The sequence below is a fragment of the Anolis sagrei genome, chromosome 4 (genome assembly GCF_037176765.1).
Source record: "Anolis sagrei isolate rAnoSag1 chromosome 4, rAnoSag1.mat, whole genome shotgun sequence".
Lineage (NCBI taxonomy): Eukaryota > Metazoa > Chordata > Lepidosauria > Squamata > Dactyloidae > Anolis > Anolis sagrei.
The window spans coordinates 180,096,406-180,115,178 of record NC_090024.1 but is presented as its reverse complement, the minus strand read 5'-3'; the positions used below and the strand labels follow the sequence as shown (position 1 = coordinate 180,115,178).

The 18,773-nt window shown below is 41.1% G+C and overlaps 1 protein-coding gene across 3 annotated transcripts; it reads right to left on the bottom strand.

Moving 5' to 3' along the window:
* Positions 1-4,553: 4,553 nt before the first annotated feature.
* LOC132773850 (coiled-coil domain-containing protein 159-like) lies at positions 4,554-18,716 on the bottom strand. 3 transcript variants are annotated; one of them, XM_060773396.2, is made up of 12 exons: positions 18,298-18,716; positions 16,773-16,916; positions 15,386-15,419; positions 13,767-13,927; positions 12,404-12,485; positions 11,124-11,304; positions 10,265-10,332; positions 10,044-10,120; positions 9,061-9,161; positions 8,030-8,124; positions 7,101-7,229; positions 4,554-6,214 (listed from the first exon to the last, which is right to left on the bottom strand). In XM_060773396.2, exons 2-12 carry the CDS (start codon positions 16,836-16,838, stop codon positions 6,075-6,077), a joined length of 1,134 nt encoding a protein of 377 aa, XP_060629379.2. In that variant the 5' UTR covers positions 16,839-16,916; positions 18,298-18,716; the 3' UTR covers positions 4,554-6,074. The 3 variants fall into 3 exon arrangements, with proteins under 3 accessions (XP_060629379.2, XP_060629380.2, XP_060629381.2); XM_060773397.2 differs by having other exon boundaries at positions 15,386-15,416; XM_060773398.2 differs by lacking the exon at positions 16,773-16,916 and having other exon boundaries at positions 18,298-18,714.
* Positions 18,717-18,773: the final 57 nt, after the last annotated feature.

The following is an 18,773-nucleotide window of genomic DNA, read 5'->3' as shown; positions in this document are numbered from 1 at the left end:
AGTTGTAGGTCAAAACACCTTGAGACCCACAGGTTGAGAACCACTTCTCTATGGTGAATGACAAGAAAACCCATAGCCCCAGCATTGCCTTGATGAGGTTGCTGTCTGGAAAGAGAACATTGGATCCATCACAGGTGTTACGAATGCTTGTCCTGCTCTGGTGGCTAAAGCATGACCTGTATGCCCTGGTCCGAAGGAAAGGGCATCACTCCCCCAACATGCCTGAACAGTTTCCTCCCTTTGGGTCTTTTAGCATTGGCAGCAGGACTGCTGCGACCTTCCCTCAGCCTCATCCCTGGCCTCCTAAAAGCCTAGGCATTGACAATGCAGAGGCTGCAGAACACAGAACTTTCCCCTCACCTTAGATCCCTCCGTGGTTTCCCCCATTAATTCTTCTCTGAAGAAGGCAAGGACCTGGGCATGCCTCAGCCCATGAGGAGTAGGCCTTAGTAGATTGTGAAATTGCACTTTCACACTCTGACCCCTATACCCAGAAGACCTTCTTTCATAACACTCACCCACTTGACCTCTTGAGAGACGGAGGAACTCCAGGGCAGGTTTATGCAGGAAAAGAATCCTGTTTGCTGACTGGTTTTAAGTGCTGCTGTTTCCCTGGGGACAGCCCAAAAAGGATATTTGAGGTTTCATTGCACAAACGAGGAGTCTGTTTGACAGCACTTCAAATGGGCAAGGTGCCAGCCGCTGATATGGTCCTTTGAAGGCAACAGAAGCCTTTGAAAGTTCCTCTGGGTTAGTTTTTATTAATTCCAGGCTCAGGAATAATTACGTTCATTAGGAAAGAGGCTAGAAATCAATCTCAGTGGTTACCTTTGAAGCTAAAAGGGGGCGGGGTGTGTGTGCACATAAAAAGAAACCGGGACTACTGCAACCAAGCTGCTTCCCGCTAGGAGTATGACTCCCACATGTCTGTGGTCGAGCAATAGGATCGTGGGCAGATTTATATGAAAAATGGAGTTAACAAAAACAACCTGGATTGGAACTTCCTTTTTTGGAGCAGAAATTCTTTGCTCTGTGTTTACTGAAGAGCTTTGGCTGGAAAAGCAGTTACAGGCTATGATTGGTGTGTGTGTGTGTGTGTCATGTTTTAATAGCTTGTTAAACTCTTTAGAGCTAACTATGCAGCGCAAGTGGAATTGGATTGTAGGGCCACCCAGAGGGCATAGTGGTTTGATCTGTGTTCCTCACTGAACATGTGGCAAACCTTTGCCACTGCATCGTGTGAAATAGCTCACTGCATAATGGGGAAAAATAGATTTGTGCTAGGCTTTAAATAATGTTATGAAGCAAATAAAGAAGGGACGAGGAACCTACTGGCCTCTAAATGTTGATGTACTCCACCTGCTATGGACCATAGCAAGCATGGCCAATAGTGGGGATAATGGAAGTTGTAGATCAGCACTATCTGGAAGGATGGGATTCCCACCATTGAATTAAATTGTAGGCAGGGCTGCCTGAACAATTTCCAGCTTTATTCTGTTGTTCCCAGGACTCTCTGGTCTCTCCCAGGAACCCAACATTGAAATCTCTACACCACACTGCCTCATTTATATCCCTCCATTTCACTGCCTGATATTGCAAATGAATCTGAACCTGAACAACTGGTTACAGCTTGTACATTTTATTTGAATACCCTGCAAATCGAACCAACCTAAGTACTTCTGCTTGTATGATCAAGCTGACTGTGTTTACAAGATATAAATATAAATAATGGGAATTGGGCTGCCTGGTGGTGCAGCAGGTTAAACCACTGAGCTGCTGAACTTGCTGACTGAAAAGTTGGTGGTTCGAATCTGGGGAGTGGGGTGAGCTCCAGCTTCTGCCAATCTAGCAATTCAAAAACAAGCAAATGTGAGTAGATCAATAGGTACCGCTTCTGCAGGAAGGTAATAGCACTCCATGCCGTCATGCTGACCACATGACCTTGAAGGCGTCTACGGACAGCACTGGCTCTTTGGCTTAGAAATGGCGATGAGCACCCCCCCCCCCCTGAGTCTGACACAACTAGACTTAATGTCAAGGGAAACCTTTACCTATCCTGGGAATCACTTAAGCATTACTCTCCAAATCATTTATGCAGGGAGACCAGACTAAGGCTGTTCATATGTACCTGAACACTAGAAGTTTCAATTAATATTATGCTAAATATTAAATCCTCTATTTTTTCGTCAAGAGGCTAATACATTAAGTGCCGAAATGGAAACTTTATGCTGTATGACCTTGATACCACTCGAAAGGAAGAATTCCTGTGCAAGCCTAGATTCTATTTCTCTTATGTACTTCGCCTTTAAATCATAGCAAAGCCAAATCGCTGGAATCTAGGCTAGCTAACCTTATGGTGTTACATAAGAATGAGGCTATTATGGAATCACTAAATAGAAACAGCCACAGGGTTTTATTTTGAACCAATAACACAGACTCACAATCCAAGATTTATATGTATATATATAGATGATTAAATGCCACAAGCTACATTCTCATGCTCCCAAATCACCTCGTAAACCAAAGGTTTAAACAAGTGAGAAATCTGCCGGGTGCATCCATGGTCCTTATTCTCACATGTCATTTGTTAAAAGCAGATAAGCCGAATTCAGATATATCTTTCAGGTTTCCTTTGACTGGCCCTGTTAATGCTGAGCTGCTTTAAACATTTTGTATTGGTTGCTCCCTCTGTTTTGAGAAACACTTCTATTTGCATTGCCCCTTGAAACTCCTTGTCCCTTTAAAGTATATGTGGGTAATTGTTAGGGGGGCACACTGAGTCTTCCAGAGGACCCTGTAGGACCCTGTGCATCCCCTAAGGAAATAAATGAAACAAATTGCTCCCAAATGCCCCTCAACAACCCCTGGTGGTGCTAAAGCAATTTGGACAAGCATTTGGCCCTCTATCTTTTTTTGCTTCAGGAAAGGTCATTTTAAACCAACCTCTAGGTCACTTGCAATTAGAAAATAAACCAGTCCTTGGCCTAAAGTGGCATGGGAAGAGGTGACAAAACCTGCCAAGCCCGCCTCCCACATAACCTAAGGGACATTTGAGGTAGAAAAGGTTTGGAAAAAGATTCAAGTTGCCGGAGGGGCCACACAAACAGCTCAGAGGGTCCTATGTTGTTCACTGGCCATATTTTCCCTGCTCCTGTTTTAATAGATGGAAGTGGTGCTTTTGTTTCAGCATTACAGCAGGGCATCCTAGCAGTATCTTCTGCTTCTCTGACTCAAGACTACCAGAGAATGTAAAGGTTGAGGGCAAGAGTAAGTAATAAAGTATGTGCAATGCAGCATATGCATTTTCCTAGGAAGCACTCTTGTGTCTAAAGTATAAGAATGGCTGGCATCTTATTGGTATGTTTTCTAATGTAAGACCAATATATGCCTGCACATTCATAGTTTTGATCATTGCAGTGGCTGTAATACTGTGGCAGCTACACAATTACCAAAATAATTATGTAAGCTGACCTTTGACATGCTGCCAGTTCCTGGCCTGGCTATATAGTGGTCAATGGAGAGCAGATAATATCTAAAAGCATCTGGCTATATCCATATAGTTGGATTAATGACGTTGACATGATCCTCTTAACCTCTGGAGGATGCCTAGGATACCGCAGAGAATGCCTGTAGCATGTTATTGAGTTGCTATCTCCAGATGCTCTTCAGATGTCTCCCATTCTTTGTGGACCACTGCACGGCAGTCCTGGGGGAGCACAGCATGCCAAAACTGGATTTACAGGGAGAAGACAAGACAAATGGTATACAGGCAGCCCCCAACTGACAAGCATCTGACTTACAAATGACTCCTAGTTAAGAATGGGGGTCAGACAACAGGAAGTGAGTGAAATCTACCCGTAGGAAAGGAAATTCACTCCTGAAAGAGTTATCATGGGGGAAAGTTGTTGCAACTGAAGCTGTCTCAGCGATCTGTTTTTTGCAACAAGTCAGTTTTTTTCAAAATCCAATTATCACAGGGACAGAAAGTGAGGTGAAATCTTCTGAACAGTGCTACAGGCAGCAAATAAGCACCATAGGATTAACCCTTCCCTATGCTTTTGAAATCATATAGACAGACAGATAGATCAATACACTGGAGTTTCATTTCAAACATGTATCTGTTCCAACTTTCAAAAAAATTCAACTTAAGAACAAACCTACAGAACCTATCTTGTTTGTAACTTGGGTACTTCCTGTACTTCCATCTGTGGCTCCCAAACTTTGGTCCTCCAGGTATTTGATGATTGCAACTCTCAGATGCCCCAACTAGCCTAGCTAACAGGAATTTTGAGAGCTGAAGTCCAAAACATCTGGCAGTCCATAGTCTGGAAAACATTATCTTACACCATGCCCCTGAGTGCAAGATGGTGATCAATGTTTCTGCTTGCTTTGCACTTGGGCTAAAGAACAACTTTTAAAAAATTCTTGCAATATGTATTTGCATTATCAGTTCTATCTTTGAACAGGGAACTTCCATGTGGCATTTCGAGCATTATGAATAATGTCTAATGGGTAGCTGTAGCGCAATAACAGACCAAGTAAGATCATTCAAATACAAGGGTAACTTGTTTATTTCTTCTCAGCCCCTTCCCATTTATCAAAAGTAAAAAAAAATATCCAGCAAAATATGCATACATGAACAGCAATGGAAAGTAAAATACCAAAGTCAACATTTGTTGATGAATGCATAAAATATTTACCCCTGGAATGCAACCAGTTACATTTGTTGTGCCCAAGGGTCATGAATTCAGACTTGTCATCTACTTCCCCAGCCCTACAAACAAGCCAGTGTCATGAGTAGCCCCAAACTAATAAGCTCTAGGAACAACTGCCGCTTGCCAGAACTCTTTGAACTATAATGGAGCATCTGTTGATTTAATCCCCTTTGGGCTAATTCCCCCCTCTCCCCCCACCTTTAATCCTTTTCCCTTCTGAAGTCTTTTACTCAGAAACTGAACATGCCTCTTACTGTAGGCTGTTCTTTGAGGGATTCCTCTTTTAAGAGATTTCCCAAGCTGTTGCAGGGAGTGGGAGAGGCAACTTTGCCCAGTATGTAAATGCTGTCACATGCAAGAACCCCAGGTGCTATAAACTAAACGTAAGGATGGGGGAACTCAATGTCAATTTTAATAGGTTTGTGCTTCTCATGTCTGCATTTGCAAGGGAGAGAAAAAAGCAGTTAAAACAGCTACAAGTTTGGCCTGTTTATTCTTGTCATCTAAAAGCCTAATGTAGGTGCTCCAAAGGAAGAACACTGGAAAACGTTTTACAGACCTGTCATTATATGCTAGATTTTAAATAAGAATTCTGGAGTGATAAGTCAGACAGAACAGCCTCTATACCATAGTGGTACTTCATAGAGGCAGAAAATAACAGCAAGCCAACAGCAACATCCCTAGGCAGCGAAATGGGCAAGAAAATGGTATTTCTTTCAGCTCAGAGAGAGAGAGGGGGAGAGAATACTATGGGAATTACGATAACATCCATCCAATCTTACCAATCCTATCCTGGTAACTTGTGAACAATACTGAGTTCAGTTGCTAGCTAAACTAAGTGTAGTATGTTCCATGTTTCATCAGAGAACTGCATCTTTCATATCAGTTTTCCCCTTAGGGATGCTGCACTAGGAGGACTAGAAATTTTTGTTTGGATATGCACAGTGGAACAAACTAATGAAGTCTGTAATTTTAAGATGCATCGATTTCCAGAGTGTTTTCTGTTATACCTCAGCCTCAATATTTGGGTTACAAGCTGTTTGAACATTACAAGAGTTGGGAACAACTAGTTCTTGGAGGGAACCTCCATTCCACAAACACCAGGACTTGCAGTCTAACAGATCCTTTCTGAAAGGAATGTTGGAAGGCCCTGAAAGAGCCAGAAGTTTTTCTGAATGTTTTCAGGCATTAATGTAATACTTTGGTGTACTGCTACTGCACAGGCTGTAGACCGAGGTAATGTCCTCTTTCTAGCTCAGATTGCAACCGTACAAAAATGCAACTCAGAATAGGGAATAGCAATCCATACGTATCTCCTTCCTTTAATTTGTTTCCACATGAGAAAGAACGAGGCAGTTATTATGTGAGTTCACTCAGGTTGAGCTCAGGCAAACTGGCAGACAGGTCATTTCTGAGTTCTGCACTTTCCCGCATGGCACCACTGGCTCCTCCAGCAAGATTTTCCTCCAGCTCCAAGCTTGGCGTGGAAACCTTGTCCCCTAGAAATGCAACAAAAGATATTTAGTTAGTCCAATTCTCTAATTGCAAAGATCAACAAAAATGTTTTTTTTCTAGGTTTCTTGGTTTTTAAGCCTGTTCTTATTTGGGGTATTGAAAATTGCAATGGATAGACCACATCAGCTTTAGTTTTTTCATGCCACACCAAAAGCTGGACTGTAAGAATTCAAGACAAAGATGCTTTAAAAATTATGAACAGGTTCTGGAAGCAGGGCTAGATCACTGAACCCTTGTTTTTTCATGTGAGTTATTTTAGGACCCATGTGTTTTCAGAATGTTTCGTAGCACTATATCAGTCTGCAGTGTCCTTGGTTTCTAATGAAGATGTGTTCGAACCTCCCTAGTAAGAAAATTAATACCTGTATTTTTCAAAATTGAAGTTTGACAGTGTGATCCAAATGGCCCTGAATTTCAGGAAACAAAGGGATTTTTTTCGTGTCAGGAGAAACTTGAAAAACTGTAAGTTGCTTCTGGTGTGAGAGAATTAGCTGTCTGCAAGGGCATTGCCTACGGGATGCACGAATGTTTTTCCATCCTGTGGGAGGTTTCTCTCATGTCCATGCATGAGAAGCTGGAGCTGACAGACGGGAGCTCATCCCGCTCCCCAGATTCAAACCGCTGACCTTTCGGTCAAGCAGACCTGCCGGCACAAGAATTAAACCCACTGCACCACTGGGGATGCCAGGAAAAAAGTGAAGATGGCAGAGAAGCATGTTCAATAATAGACTCCTGGATGATTGGGAATCATATTTATACAAAAATAAAAACTCAGGTAGAAATGCAGAAATAAAGCCAAGGACCACAGGGGGAAAATAGTAATTATTTCAATAAAATACTCTGAAGTGCACCGGTTACCGAAAGACTCACCAACACATTGTGGAATCTCTGGTTCACTGAAGAGTTCATCTGAGCTCACATCTGTCAGGCTGAACTCTGAGACTGAATCATCACTGAGAGAGAACAAGGCATCTAGGTGTAATGCTTCTTTTCTTTTTTCTAGAAGACAAAGACTCATATAGATTAGGAAGAACAGAATTTCACAGCAGTTCTAGCCTGGCTTTCCCAATGCAACATTGATTGCCGATAACCAACTTAAAAGTTGCCTCCTTGCTGCCTGAAGTACACATGTTGACCTTCCCAGTTGAGAAGTGCCACCCCTCACAATGTACAACAGCTACTCAGTCGAAGGACTTGCAGCAAAATGACTACTCATGTCACACTTCACACATGACCACATGCACCCACTTTGTCTACCTGGGAGATTTAGCTCAGCAGAAGGGGTGCCAAACTCATTTTCATGAAGGGCCACATCTGCCTAAGGGTGGCCTCAAAGGGCTGCTGAATCCATGCATACAGAAAGCCAACTAAATTAGGGACTTGGGGCAGCTTACAAAATAGCACACAAAGACACCATACTTAAAATACATAATATATAAAATAAAATACATCAACGTGAAAACAATGACGCATAACATAAGCCAGGAATATAAATCAGATAAAAAACCTCTATTAAAATAAAATCAGTTAAAAGATCAACTAAAGGGCATTTTAATGTCAGACATCATATCTACAAGCCTTGTATTGAAATTCAAACTGCACTAGTCTGGCTAAATAGAACAAACTGCAACATTTCAGATGTTACTGCATCACAACTGTCATCACCTCTAGTCATGATGTCTAATGATGAGGAATAAGGAGTTGTAGTCCAGCATTCAGAGACCACATAAAATGACATGGAGGGCTGGGTTTGGCCTTGAGTTTGGCACATGTGATGTGTTTCAAGCTTGAGCACTTACTCAGGCGAATGCTTTTCTCCTTGTATGGCAGAGTGTACTGCTTGTCCTCCAAGTGGAGACTTTTCACCTGTTCTTTTAGGTCGGTAATTGAAGATCTTGTTAAAAACAAATAAACACAGAGCAATTATTAGTTCAAGGGGAAGTAACAGATGTGTGATGAGACACAAGCTCACAATGCAGATAATCCTCAAAATACAGTTAAATTCCAGAGAACTCTGTGCAATTCAATTATAGGTAGCACAATGAAGGCAATGATGAATACTCTAAAGTGCTTATAGACAGGGACATAGGAATTTGGTGGTTCATAAACTAATTAAAATCTAGCCATAGCTACCGTTAGAGAAAAAGAAGGCTAACTGGGAAGTTGTGGTACAATATTAATGTTTGTCTGGTGTTGCTTCAAATTATCCATGAATTTGTGAGATAACCAGGGGGAGTAAAAGGGGGTGATAAGAAAAAGAAACTGTTTCTGTCCTCTAGATGCAAGTCATTATAACCTGACTCTTGGTTGAAGATGATAACTGCTGAAATAGAAGGCTCCATCTTTAAGACATGGATTTTAGGAAATAGGCGGCTACTGTGCTGCTTACCCATCAGATGCCAAGAGCAAAAGATTGAAACATCAAACAGTTATATATATTCAACAGGGAAAGGAAGGAGTGGAAGCAACAGGAATTAAGATATTTCTGTGATGGGCTGCAGACAGCCACATAAATTTCTTAGACACCCCTTGCAAAAAAGCACTAAGAGCATCAATTTACTGAGAGGCAGTGGTCAAAACAAAAGTTTAACCTTAAACTGCATCTTCTTGGGAAGGTTTCATTTTAAATTCTGGAATTTTGGCTGCAATGTGATTAGGAAGCCCTCTAGTGGACATTGACCAGTTAGCCATCAAGCTGGGATTTCCCCACCCACCAGACTGGCTTCTTCTAAATAGTAACCTCTTTCTTTTAGTGAAGATGCAGATCTCAATCCTATATAAGAATCACAAGCACACTGTGATGGTTGCAGCATGATATAATTTTCCATACTTCACGTGACTGAGTTCCAGCTGGGTGCTCTGGGTCTCACTCCTAGCTTTGTCCAGATCCCGTATATGGGATTTGTGCGTATTCATCAGATCTTCTAGCATCTGGATAAAAGAAAGAACATAGGCAGGTGATATTTTAATTCTCAAAAAATCAAAATATTCCAATAAAATCATATAAGCAAGACGGACAGAAGCTAAGGTACAGTCATATACTCCCCTGCAGAAATTAAAAAGTGTCCACACACAAATGTAAAATGGCACCTATTTGTACCTATGGTCCCATTTCCACAGCCCTGTGCCACATTTCTCAATCCAGGACAACAAAGCACAACAGTATAATAGCTACATCCATGCTTTGAGTGGCCCATAAGTAGTAGTAGTACCAGTAGTAGGTGGTATTATTATTATCATCATCTTTATTTCTAGCCTGCCTTTCTCCCCGCGGGTACTCAAGGGGACTAACAACCCAATAAATATAAAAAAAGCATGGCAAATACAAAAGTTAAAAAACAATTTAAAAAACCACTAGCAGATCATGATTATGCAGTTAGACAAATATTTTAGTAGCTCTAAATCCCCAGCCTCCCACTCCTCTCAGCTTTGGAGCCTGTCCTTCACCCACACCATCTTCCAGTACATTTAAAGACTAGGAGATGAGAATGTACATCAAGACTAACAGCAATTCTAGCACAACACTCGTTCTACAGTTACAGAAACCATCACCAAGGTTTGAGCAATATCTGGGCAAGTGAAATAATGGCAAGATAACAATTAGGTGGATGTCTTGGGTAAAATTACACCAGCATTCTCAAGCTTCCTAGATACAAGTCAGTCACCTCTAATTGTTTTTTGGGGTTTTTTGTTTTGTTTTTTACTACATAATATAGATTATAAAACACCTTGGGCAGAGGCTGCATCTAACCACTTTGGGCCAAATACTGTTTGATAATACTGTGCTAAGTAAAGTATTATTACATATCATACCTTACAGTATTGATTCTGAGTCTTCTTAATTTCATGTGTTGCAGATGTCTGGTTAAACAGATCTTCCTCTTGTCGATCTAAAAGGTGCAATATGCCATGTCACTTCCTTAATTGTGTCATTTCCCCCTCTTGCCCATTAGGCCCACAAGGCAAGTAGTTTTAAGCCTGATAACTATTACAGTAAAGTGGCCAAGGGACCAGGGCCACCAAACACTACTCGCCAAGCTTGTGCTTCAGCTGCTCAACCTCTCTCCTGATGCACTCATACTCTTGCCATAGGACTTTCTTGCTGGAAGAAAACAAAACAAAACCAGCCACATCAGCTACAAGACAGCAGGATTACAGTGAAAAGGCAAGAAAGTTTGGTACATGCTGAAATACAGTAAATGGATGCTACATTCTGCTGCCCAGAGAGAGGAAGTAACTAACAATTATTTAGCTGGCTCTTCGAAGTCTAGAAATGAAAGGAAAAAAGCAAATCCACTCGTTTCTAACTAAATGGGAGCCACTTAGGCAATATGGTTTGCTACAAAGAGACAGATGAGCAGAGGGGAGTTTACTCTCTCCAGTCCAAGAACTATATTTAAGGAATTTAGCAGAATCCAGTATTTATGAAAGCTGCCACAAATAAATAAGATACAATCCAATCCAAACTCTGAATGACAAGCTCTAAACCTGCAGTTATCATTTCATTCAAACCCCACATTTTTCCCAATGATGAACTGAAGGTAACTCACAACATATTTAAAAACAAATATATTAAAACCAATCCCAGTCTGTTTCAAAAGCACAAGAATATTTTCTGTTGCCAGCATGAGAATGGAGCCATCCTGGCTTCTCTAGGGAGGAAGTTTCAAAGTCTGGAAGCAGCCACCAAGAAGGCCCTCTTTCTTGTTCACACCAAACAAATCTGAGAAGGGCCTCTCTAGGAGACCTTAAGAGCTCTAAGAGGCTCATAAAGGGAGTCTGGATCCAAAACATACAGCTCTTTATAGGTCATTACTAGACTGAAAATAAACCAGTAGCCAGCAGCACTCCTGCAACAAAATAGTTGTTTTGCTCAATAACCCAAATGCTGACCTCTCTAGCATATCATGCATGATGCCAGTGGTGAAAAATGGATCAGGAGTGCAGTCGCCATCAGGCTGTTGAAACACCTGCTGCCGAAGGCTACGGAGTTCACTCTTCAACCCTTCCATCTTGTGTCCAAGTACTGACTCCAAGCCACCCTGGGAACTGTGCCGTAGCCGATCTACCTCCCCTGCAACAGGAAGCAGGATGGGACAAAAATATTAGCCAACAGTACTCTCCTTGGCTGCTATAATAGATTAATGTGGAACAATATAGGATGTTGACACCAATTTATTACTGCAAGTTCACTAGAGAAAGCTTTGTTGCTATTGGGGTTTCACTGGGGAACTATAAGCAAGGTGCCCTTACTAGCAAATTCACCTAGTAAAGGATTAAGCAGACAGATTGACGTAGTAAGAAAAAATGAGATGCAGATAAGGAATCCAAACCTGAGTGTCAACAACACAGTATGGCTTCAAATATGAAGTAATACAGGAGGTGCAGAGAAGAATAAACCAGACACTTACGTAATTTTGTTACTGTGAGTATTGCTTTTCATCTCGGGGTGTGGCATACCTATATATACAGCTCTATGGGGCTTTTATATAAGCAAGTGGGTTTCTGGATTTATAAACTTGTCTAAAGGAACATTAAACATATGGCCCAAATACTACATATGGATACTTTGCATCTACACCTTACCTTTGGTATTGGTTGCCCTTTTAGGTTGCTGACACACAATGATGCAGAAGAGGTGATTCCCAAATCTGTTTTTCAGTAGTCTTGGCAAGTTGTAGATGCTCCCACAGAGAGGTGGGAAAGGATATGAAACATCAGACATTTGGAAAGCTTGTGTTGATCAGTCATTTTTATTGCCTTCCATAGGAGCCTGCTTGCTCATTTTAATCTGGAGAGGCTCTCCATTAAGTGCTGCCATCCTATATTTTGCAGGAATGCATTGTGTGTGGTTGCATCTAGTCTACAGAGCTCCTGTTCAGCAGAGGCCTGTCTTATTTTCTTCCCTGTTTGGGCCTCTGCTTGCAGTCTTCTTTTGGTAGTCACTTGGGTTGACAAACTTCACTGCTCTAGGTTTCTGTCTGCTCTCTTCTCACCTCTATCTCATCTTGGGCTTTATATTGTATATTTCTTAACACTGTAAGCCATCAAGGGCATCAAGGAAACTGTATTCCAAGGATTTACAGATAATTTTTTTGTTTCAAATACAGAACAGATGGTCTAAGGGATCAACTTTGGAAAAGAAATTGCAGAACCAGGCATATGTCTCTTACCTTCTAGGTGACTGATACTCTGCTGCTGTAGATCCTTCTCCTGTTTCAGCCGCTGTACTGCTTGGGTAAGGGATTCTATTACCTAAACAAAGGAGAAGCATGACAACAGTAAATTCCACCAAAATATGACGCTCTTAAAGCTCCAACTGAAACAAAGGAACCAATAAAGCTATGTTGATCAAAAATAACTACTGGTATTTAGATATGTATTATTATTTGGGGGACATCACATTCATTATTGAAATTAAAGTTTTAAAAAACCAAAGGTGGAATTCAAAATATTTTTTTCTATTCTATCATCAGAGTCTCGGGATGAGCTAAAACAACAACATAATCTGCCTAAAGCCACACACTGAGCTTCATATATTCTATAACACCCTGAATTCTGTTTTGAAATGAAATGAAACGTTATTTATAGCCCATTCTATCTCCCTGAAGAGACTCGGGGCAGTTTACAACAAAATACACAATGGCAAACATTCAATGCCGACAGTAATATGTAAACATATGTATTTAAAAAAACAAAACAAATCAAGAACAACTCAGTAAATTATAAAGGGACAGAAATAAACAAGACATAAAATAATCCATGTAATTACTAACATATTAAATCCTTAAAATATCATTTAAAATCTCTTAAATTGGGCTAAAGTTGTTGGTGGAGAGATGAAAAACAGTAATTTAACTGGGTGAATGCTAGCAGCTAGGTAAGGTGCAAATAGATGTACTTTTGCTGTGTATATTGTTGTTTACTGTTGAAACTCTCAACAAAAAAGTGTAAAAGGAAGTCTATGAGTCAGTTTTCTAGCCTCTGGGCCCACTGCCAGATACATATATCCTACAGAATTGGAAGTGAAATTGAATGTGCTATATATGCCTTGTTATATAGCAAAATGGCTGTTACTAGATGCACACAGAAGTATGAGTATGTGTGTGCCTTCAAGTCACCTGTTGACTTGTGGTGGCCCCATGAATTTCACAGGACTTTCTTAGGCAATGAATGTTTAGAGCAGTTTTTGCCAGTTCTGTCCTTTGCAACATCCTGTAATCTATAGCACCTGACCATCACTAGCAATCCCCACCCAAATACTAACCATGGCTGAGCATTCTTAGCTTTCTGGATCAGATAAGTTCTGGTGTCTTTAGGGTATTACAGTCTTATTCACAGAAGTAACAACTTTCATTTTTCAATAAACTTCATTTCAGGACAAGGAGAGATGTAGTGCGAACTAGAAGGCAGCATGAACAGGCAGGGAATGCACTGGTGTGCAGGCGATTTATTGCACACTTCTTGCTGCAATCAGCAAGATAAAGAAACCCTTCACAACCAAGAGGGATATTGTGTCACTGCAGAGCTGATTACCTGAGATTGTGAATGTAGTTGTTTAGAGATGGCAGAAAGCTCTTCAGTGGCCATTCTGCAGCATGGGTGAGCTCCACATGTGAAATGTAGGGGTGGTGCTCCAGTCTGTGGCTCAGTCAAACCAGCACTCTCAGTATTTATTCTGCCCACCAATAAATCAGCTGGGAAGATAGAAAGCAACCAATCTGATCAGTCTACCAAGCATGGAAACTATCGAGGCTTAGTATAATATTTTATTTGCCCAAATTGCATACAATTGTTTGAATCATTGGTGGCTCATGCACATAACATCTAACAAAGAAGAAGCCAGAGCCAAGAAGCTTCTAGACACAGTGCCAAGTAGATCTTGTTTACAGTTCTAACTCATTTTATACTCTTGCTGTGATATTGGGCATCTTTTCTAGCTTCTATGGTTAGGCAGCTAATATCTTTCTGAGTTTCCACTGGAACTCTACAATTAAAGAATAAACTTAGACAATAAGCAATATGTGCTCAACAAGCAAAAAATGTCCTTGCATTTGCTAGGTTTTTTAAACCATGTGTTTTCTTCACCTAGATTCAATTTCATTAAAAGCAAAATAGAAAAACTAACATATCTATTCAAACAGCCTGTTTGCCCAAATTGATGAATAGAAGTATACTGATGCATCTAAAATGTACAGATATAAGTTCTGTTTAAAGACATATATAGAACATATCAAGGAGAAGATAAACACTTGTAAAAATAAAAAAAAGGTTTGAAAAGAGTCAGCAAGCAAAATAAACCAAGCTCATGCTCAAGTTTCAAGGCACACTTCAGGTCATGAAATGGCCAAAAGTTTGCTGCTTCTCATGCAGGTCCTCATACCAAATAAAATAAACAATTCCTCTTCAAAATAACCCTCCTTCTGCCTGCAGCCCTTCACTGTAAACATATCAATTTACAAGTAAAATAAAACAACCCATGTTCATTCCTCCCTGTCAAGGTAGTTAGCCATGTAGGGCCTTTGACCAGTTGCAGTGTAAAATGGAAACTGTAACAACCTAGCAACCCACTTAATCCAAGCACGATCTCACTAGTTCAGAGACCTCGGTTACCCCTTAAGTCTGTAGCTCGATAATTATTCTATGATAAGTTATTTACCAAGCCTGTCAGTCTTTCATTTCTGCCTTGTGTTGATTGTTTTGTTACATTTCAGCTATTTTACAGAAACACCTATTGTAGAAATAGTTAGGAGACAGACATTGAGCACACACAATGAACATAATAGCTTAAGCATGGGCATTTGTCTTGTCAGATCAAATCAAGGTCTATCCCAGGCCCCTTCCACACAGCTAAATAAAATCCCACATTTTCTGCTTTGAACTAGAATATATGGCACTGTGAACTCAGATAATCCAGTTCAAAGCAGTTATTGTGGGATTTTCTGCCTTGATATTCTGGGTTATATGGCTGTGTGGAAGGGCCCTGAGATACTGCTGAATATTCATGGTCTTCTCCTTATGTTTGCCCCATGAATTACAAACACTTCAGTCAAAAGAGACTTGTTCAAACTTTCCAATTGGGAAGATGTTATATTGGTGAAAAATTAAGAAAGTAAAGGCATTATGAAAGTTTCAGAGATAAAGAATATTCGTACCTTTGGAGGTTATGCTGGTTGCATTCAGGCGCTGCTGTAAGAGGCAAGATAAGAGCAAGTTATAATACACTTAAAATATTCTAATTGGAAACAACACATGAATTGCATGAGGATAAGTTGTTGCTATGTAGCATCAGATTCATAGCATGTTCTGCATGAGTATTTGAAGACTAGCTGACAAGAAGGAATATAGTACTCATTAAGTATGATTACAGCTTCATTATAGTGACATCAGTAGGCATGTGGCAGTAACATTTTACTCCCTTTTGTAATAAAATTTCAAAACAGTTTTTAACTGCTGCATAAATTAATCAAAACAGAACAGGTGAAAATAACTAAAACAGAAACAACTAAAACAAGAATGGAAACTTAGCAAATAAACAGCTTGACAGCAAGAAAACACATAAAGAAAAACTGATTTCCAAAAGCAAAGGAGCCTCCCCTTTTTCTTTGCATAATTTCAAAGAAGAAAATGGTAATCAAAAATACAGCTCGAGGAAGCAAGGTCCAAAACTGCAGGGTGGTATTTAAGAAGTCTTGCTTCTTTATGAAGAGTGTTGTGGCTTCTTCACGAAATAGAAATTGAAGCAGGATTTTACTAATACAGGCAGTTACGAACAAGATAGGTTCTGTAGGTTTGTCCTGAAGTTGAATTTGTTTGTAAATAGGAGCATCTGCTTGTGAGGCAGGTCAGGCTGAATGACAGTGAATGGGTCCAAGATCTGCCATGGCTCAATAGTTAATACATTCTATGTCCAAAATCCAATTGGTAATCAAAACTGTAACAGATCAATTGAAGGAAAGATGTTAATAAAAGTGCTGACTTATCATCGAACAATTCAGTCAGCAGTCCTGCTTGGTTAGTACCAGCAACTTAGTACACAACATTGGATGGCCTTGCCAGTCATGCCAAAAATTGTACTCACTTCTCTACCATGCCATCACTCCTGCCACCTTTTGCTGACCAACTGGTGAGCAAGAGAGCAATCAACTTGACAACAATTACTATCCTAAGCTACCATTGCTACCAGCCTTTGCAGACAGAAAAGCTTGCACATTGCAATGATGTTGGTAGGAGACATCATGAGTACCTCTGCCAATTTAAATGTCCACTTCCTCTTTTGAATGCCCTAAATCTGAATTCACTGCCTTATCTGAAAACTCAGGCTTTCCTTACTGAATAAAACTATAAAAGCATTGAAAGCCAACTTTAATAATCAGCAAAGAAGTCTCATTTGTCTTGAAAGTTTATTCTAGGAAACTATCCAGAAACTAGAAAACATCAACATATTTTCCCTGAAATACATAAATCCCTATTCAAAACTCAGTATCTTTTTTTTCATACGAGTGAGCAGCTGTTTACGTGTTGCTCTGTCACAGAACTTGCCTTAATTTTGGCTATGTTGCTGTCTGCTTCGGTCAATATAGAGCTGAGCTGTGTGTTCCAATCCATGATGTTGCCCAAAAGTGGCTGCCAATTTGTAACCTGGGACAAATCCTTGGTCAGAAATAAATCTCAGCAGAAGAGTGCCTACAAAAAGCAGCAGGAGAATATCTTTATTTTTCCTTCCATAACCTGCACCAGATTTCATCATAGCAGAGAGAAAAGGAATGCAAAAGAAGAGATTTGAATATTCAAAGTACTACTCCACCAAATTGGTTCTCATTACAAGCACTTACAGCAGGCATGGGCAAACTTGGGCCCTCCAGCTGTTTTGGACTTCAACTCCCACCATTCTTAACAGCCTCAGGCCCTTTCCTTTCCCCCTCAGCCACTTAAAAATATTTTAATTAATAAAGTTTCCAAAGTTTAAGAGGGATATAAAGTGTTTACAACGAAAGTAGGAGAACATTTTGGCTATAGATAAGTGGATAGTAGAAAAAATAGAAAGTTGAAGACAGGAGAAATTCCTCCTAAAAATAAAAAAGGGAGGAAAGGGAAAAAAGAGAGAAGATTTTTTTAAAGGGTAGAAGTTTACCCATGTCTGACTTATAGCATTACAGTACTAAACTATAGCAAGTTCCCATCACAGCAGTAAACCAATACTGAAAGGACCAAGGCAGTGACATCTCCAGTTCATCCCCTCTTTGGGTATCAGCCAGCACGTCAACGACTTAAATCAAGAAATAGTTTTCTAAGATCTACAGAGACACTAGCTGGAACACCTCAGCAAGCACGAGTCCAAAAGTGGCAGGCTCAAACCCAGAACCTCAATCAATGGCTGATACCAAATGAGAAACTCCTTTTTGGGCACACAGAAAACTGGTCAACTTGGAAGGCGCTGAACAGACTGTGCTCTGGCACCACGAGATGCAGAGCCAACCTCAAGGAATGGGGCCACAAAGTGGAATCCACGACATGCGAGTGTGAAGAAGAGCAAACTACACACCACCTGCTGCAATGCAACCTGAGCCCTGCCACATGCACAATGGAGGACCTCCTTGCGGCAACACCAGAGCACCCCAAGTGGTCAGATACTGGTCAAAGGACATTTAATCAACTACTAAGCTTGCAAACTTCCGTGTTTTGTTTGTTTGTTTGTTAAAAAAATGCAATGCCAGTTTGGTCTGCCCCTGACACGATAAATAAATAAATAGCACTAAACTATGGGATTCTTAAGAGTTGTAGTTTCACAAGGACTTTAGCCTTCTCTACCAAAGAGTTGCTGGGGCCTCAGCAAACTACAAATCCTTTGATCCCATAGAACTGAGGCATGGCAGCTGAAATGGATGTCAAATTGCATTCATTCTGCAGTGTAGATGAACCCCTGTTTGCACTCTGGTCCTTTGTCATGGGCTATAAACAGAGGCTGTATCCACACTGTAGATTTAACTCGGGCTTGGCACATTCACTGCCACATGGCACAAATGCTGTGGAATCCCGGAAGTTGTAGTTTCGTGGGGGTATTTACCTTCTCTTCCTGTGCCACAACGAACTACAAAGCCTAGGATCCCATAGGATGAAGCTGTGGCGGTCCAAGTGGGGCAATTCCTCAGTGTGGATGGTCTCTGAAGGAACGCAGGGCCTCACCCGGACCAGAAGGGAAGGAGGGCTTCAGAGGACTCGACCGGGCAGCGCCTGGGGCCTTCTCCTCGAGGCCCTGAGGCACGGAGGGGGAGCAGGAGGCCTGCTCATGGCGGCTCCAGTCAAGCCCACAGGAAGGCAGTCAACAAGGCCGAGGGAGAAGGGAGGAGAGAGGCGGCGGCGGCCTTCCCTCAGCCCGCTCTTCTCTAAGGCAGGGATTCGAACACGCAGCCCGGCGGCCGCGCAAAGCCTCGAAGAGACTTCCGCAAAGGATTGTGGGGGAAGAAGTCCTCCAATCGATGAGAAACCACGCCTAGGACCTGTCGCGGGAATACATTTCCCAGAAGGCATTTCGCCACCGCG

Bases quoted from the DNA above. Each gene is read 5' to 3' on its own strand.
- LOC132773850 (XM_060773396.2), bottom strand. From the start codon at position 16,838: ATGGATTGGAACACACAGCTCAGCTCTATATTGACCGAAGCAGACAGC. The intron at 13,928-15,385 runs GTACGAATATTC...CTATCTTCCCAG, and splicing joins AACCAGCATAACCTCCAAAG to CTGATTTATTGGTGGGCAGA. The intron at 10,333-11,123 runs GTCAGCATTTGG...GTTTTCTTCCAG, and splicing joins ATGCATGATATGCTAGAGAG to CAAGAAAGTCCTATGGCAAG.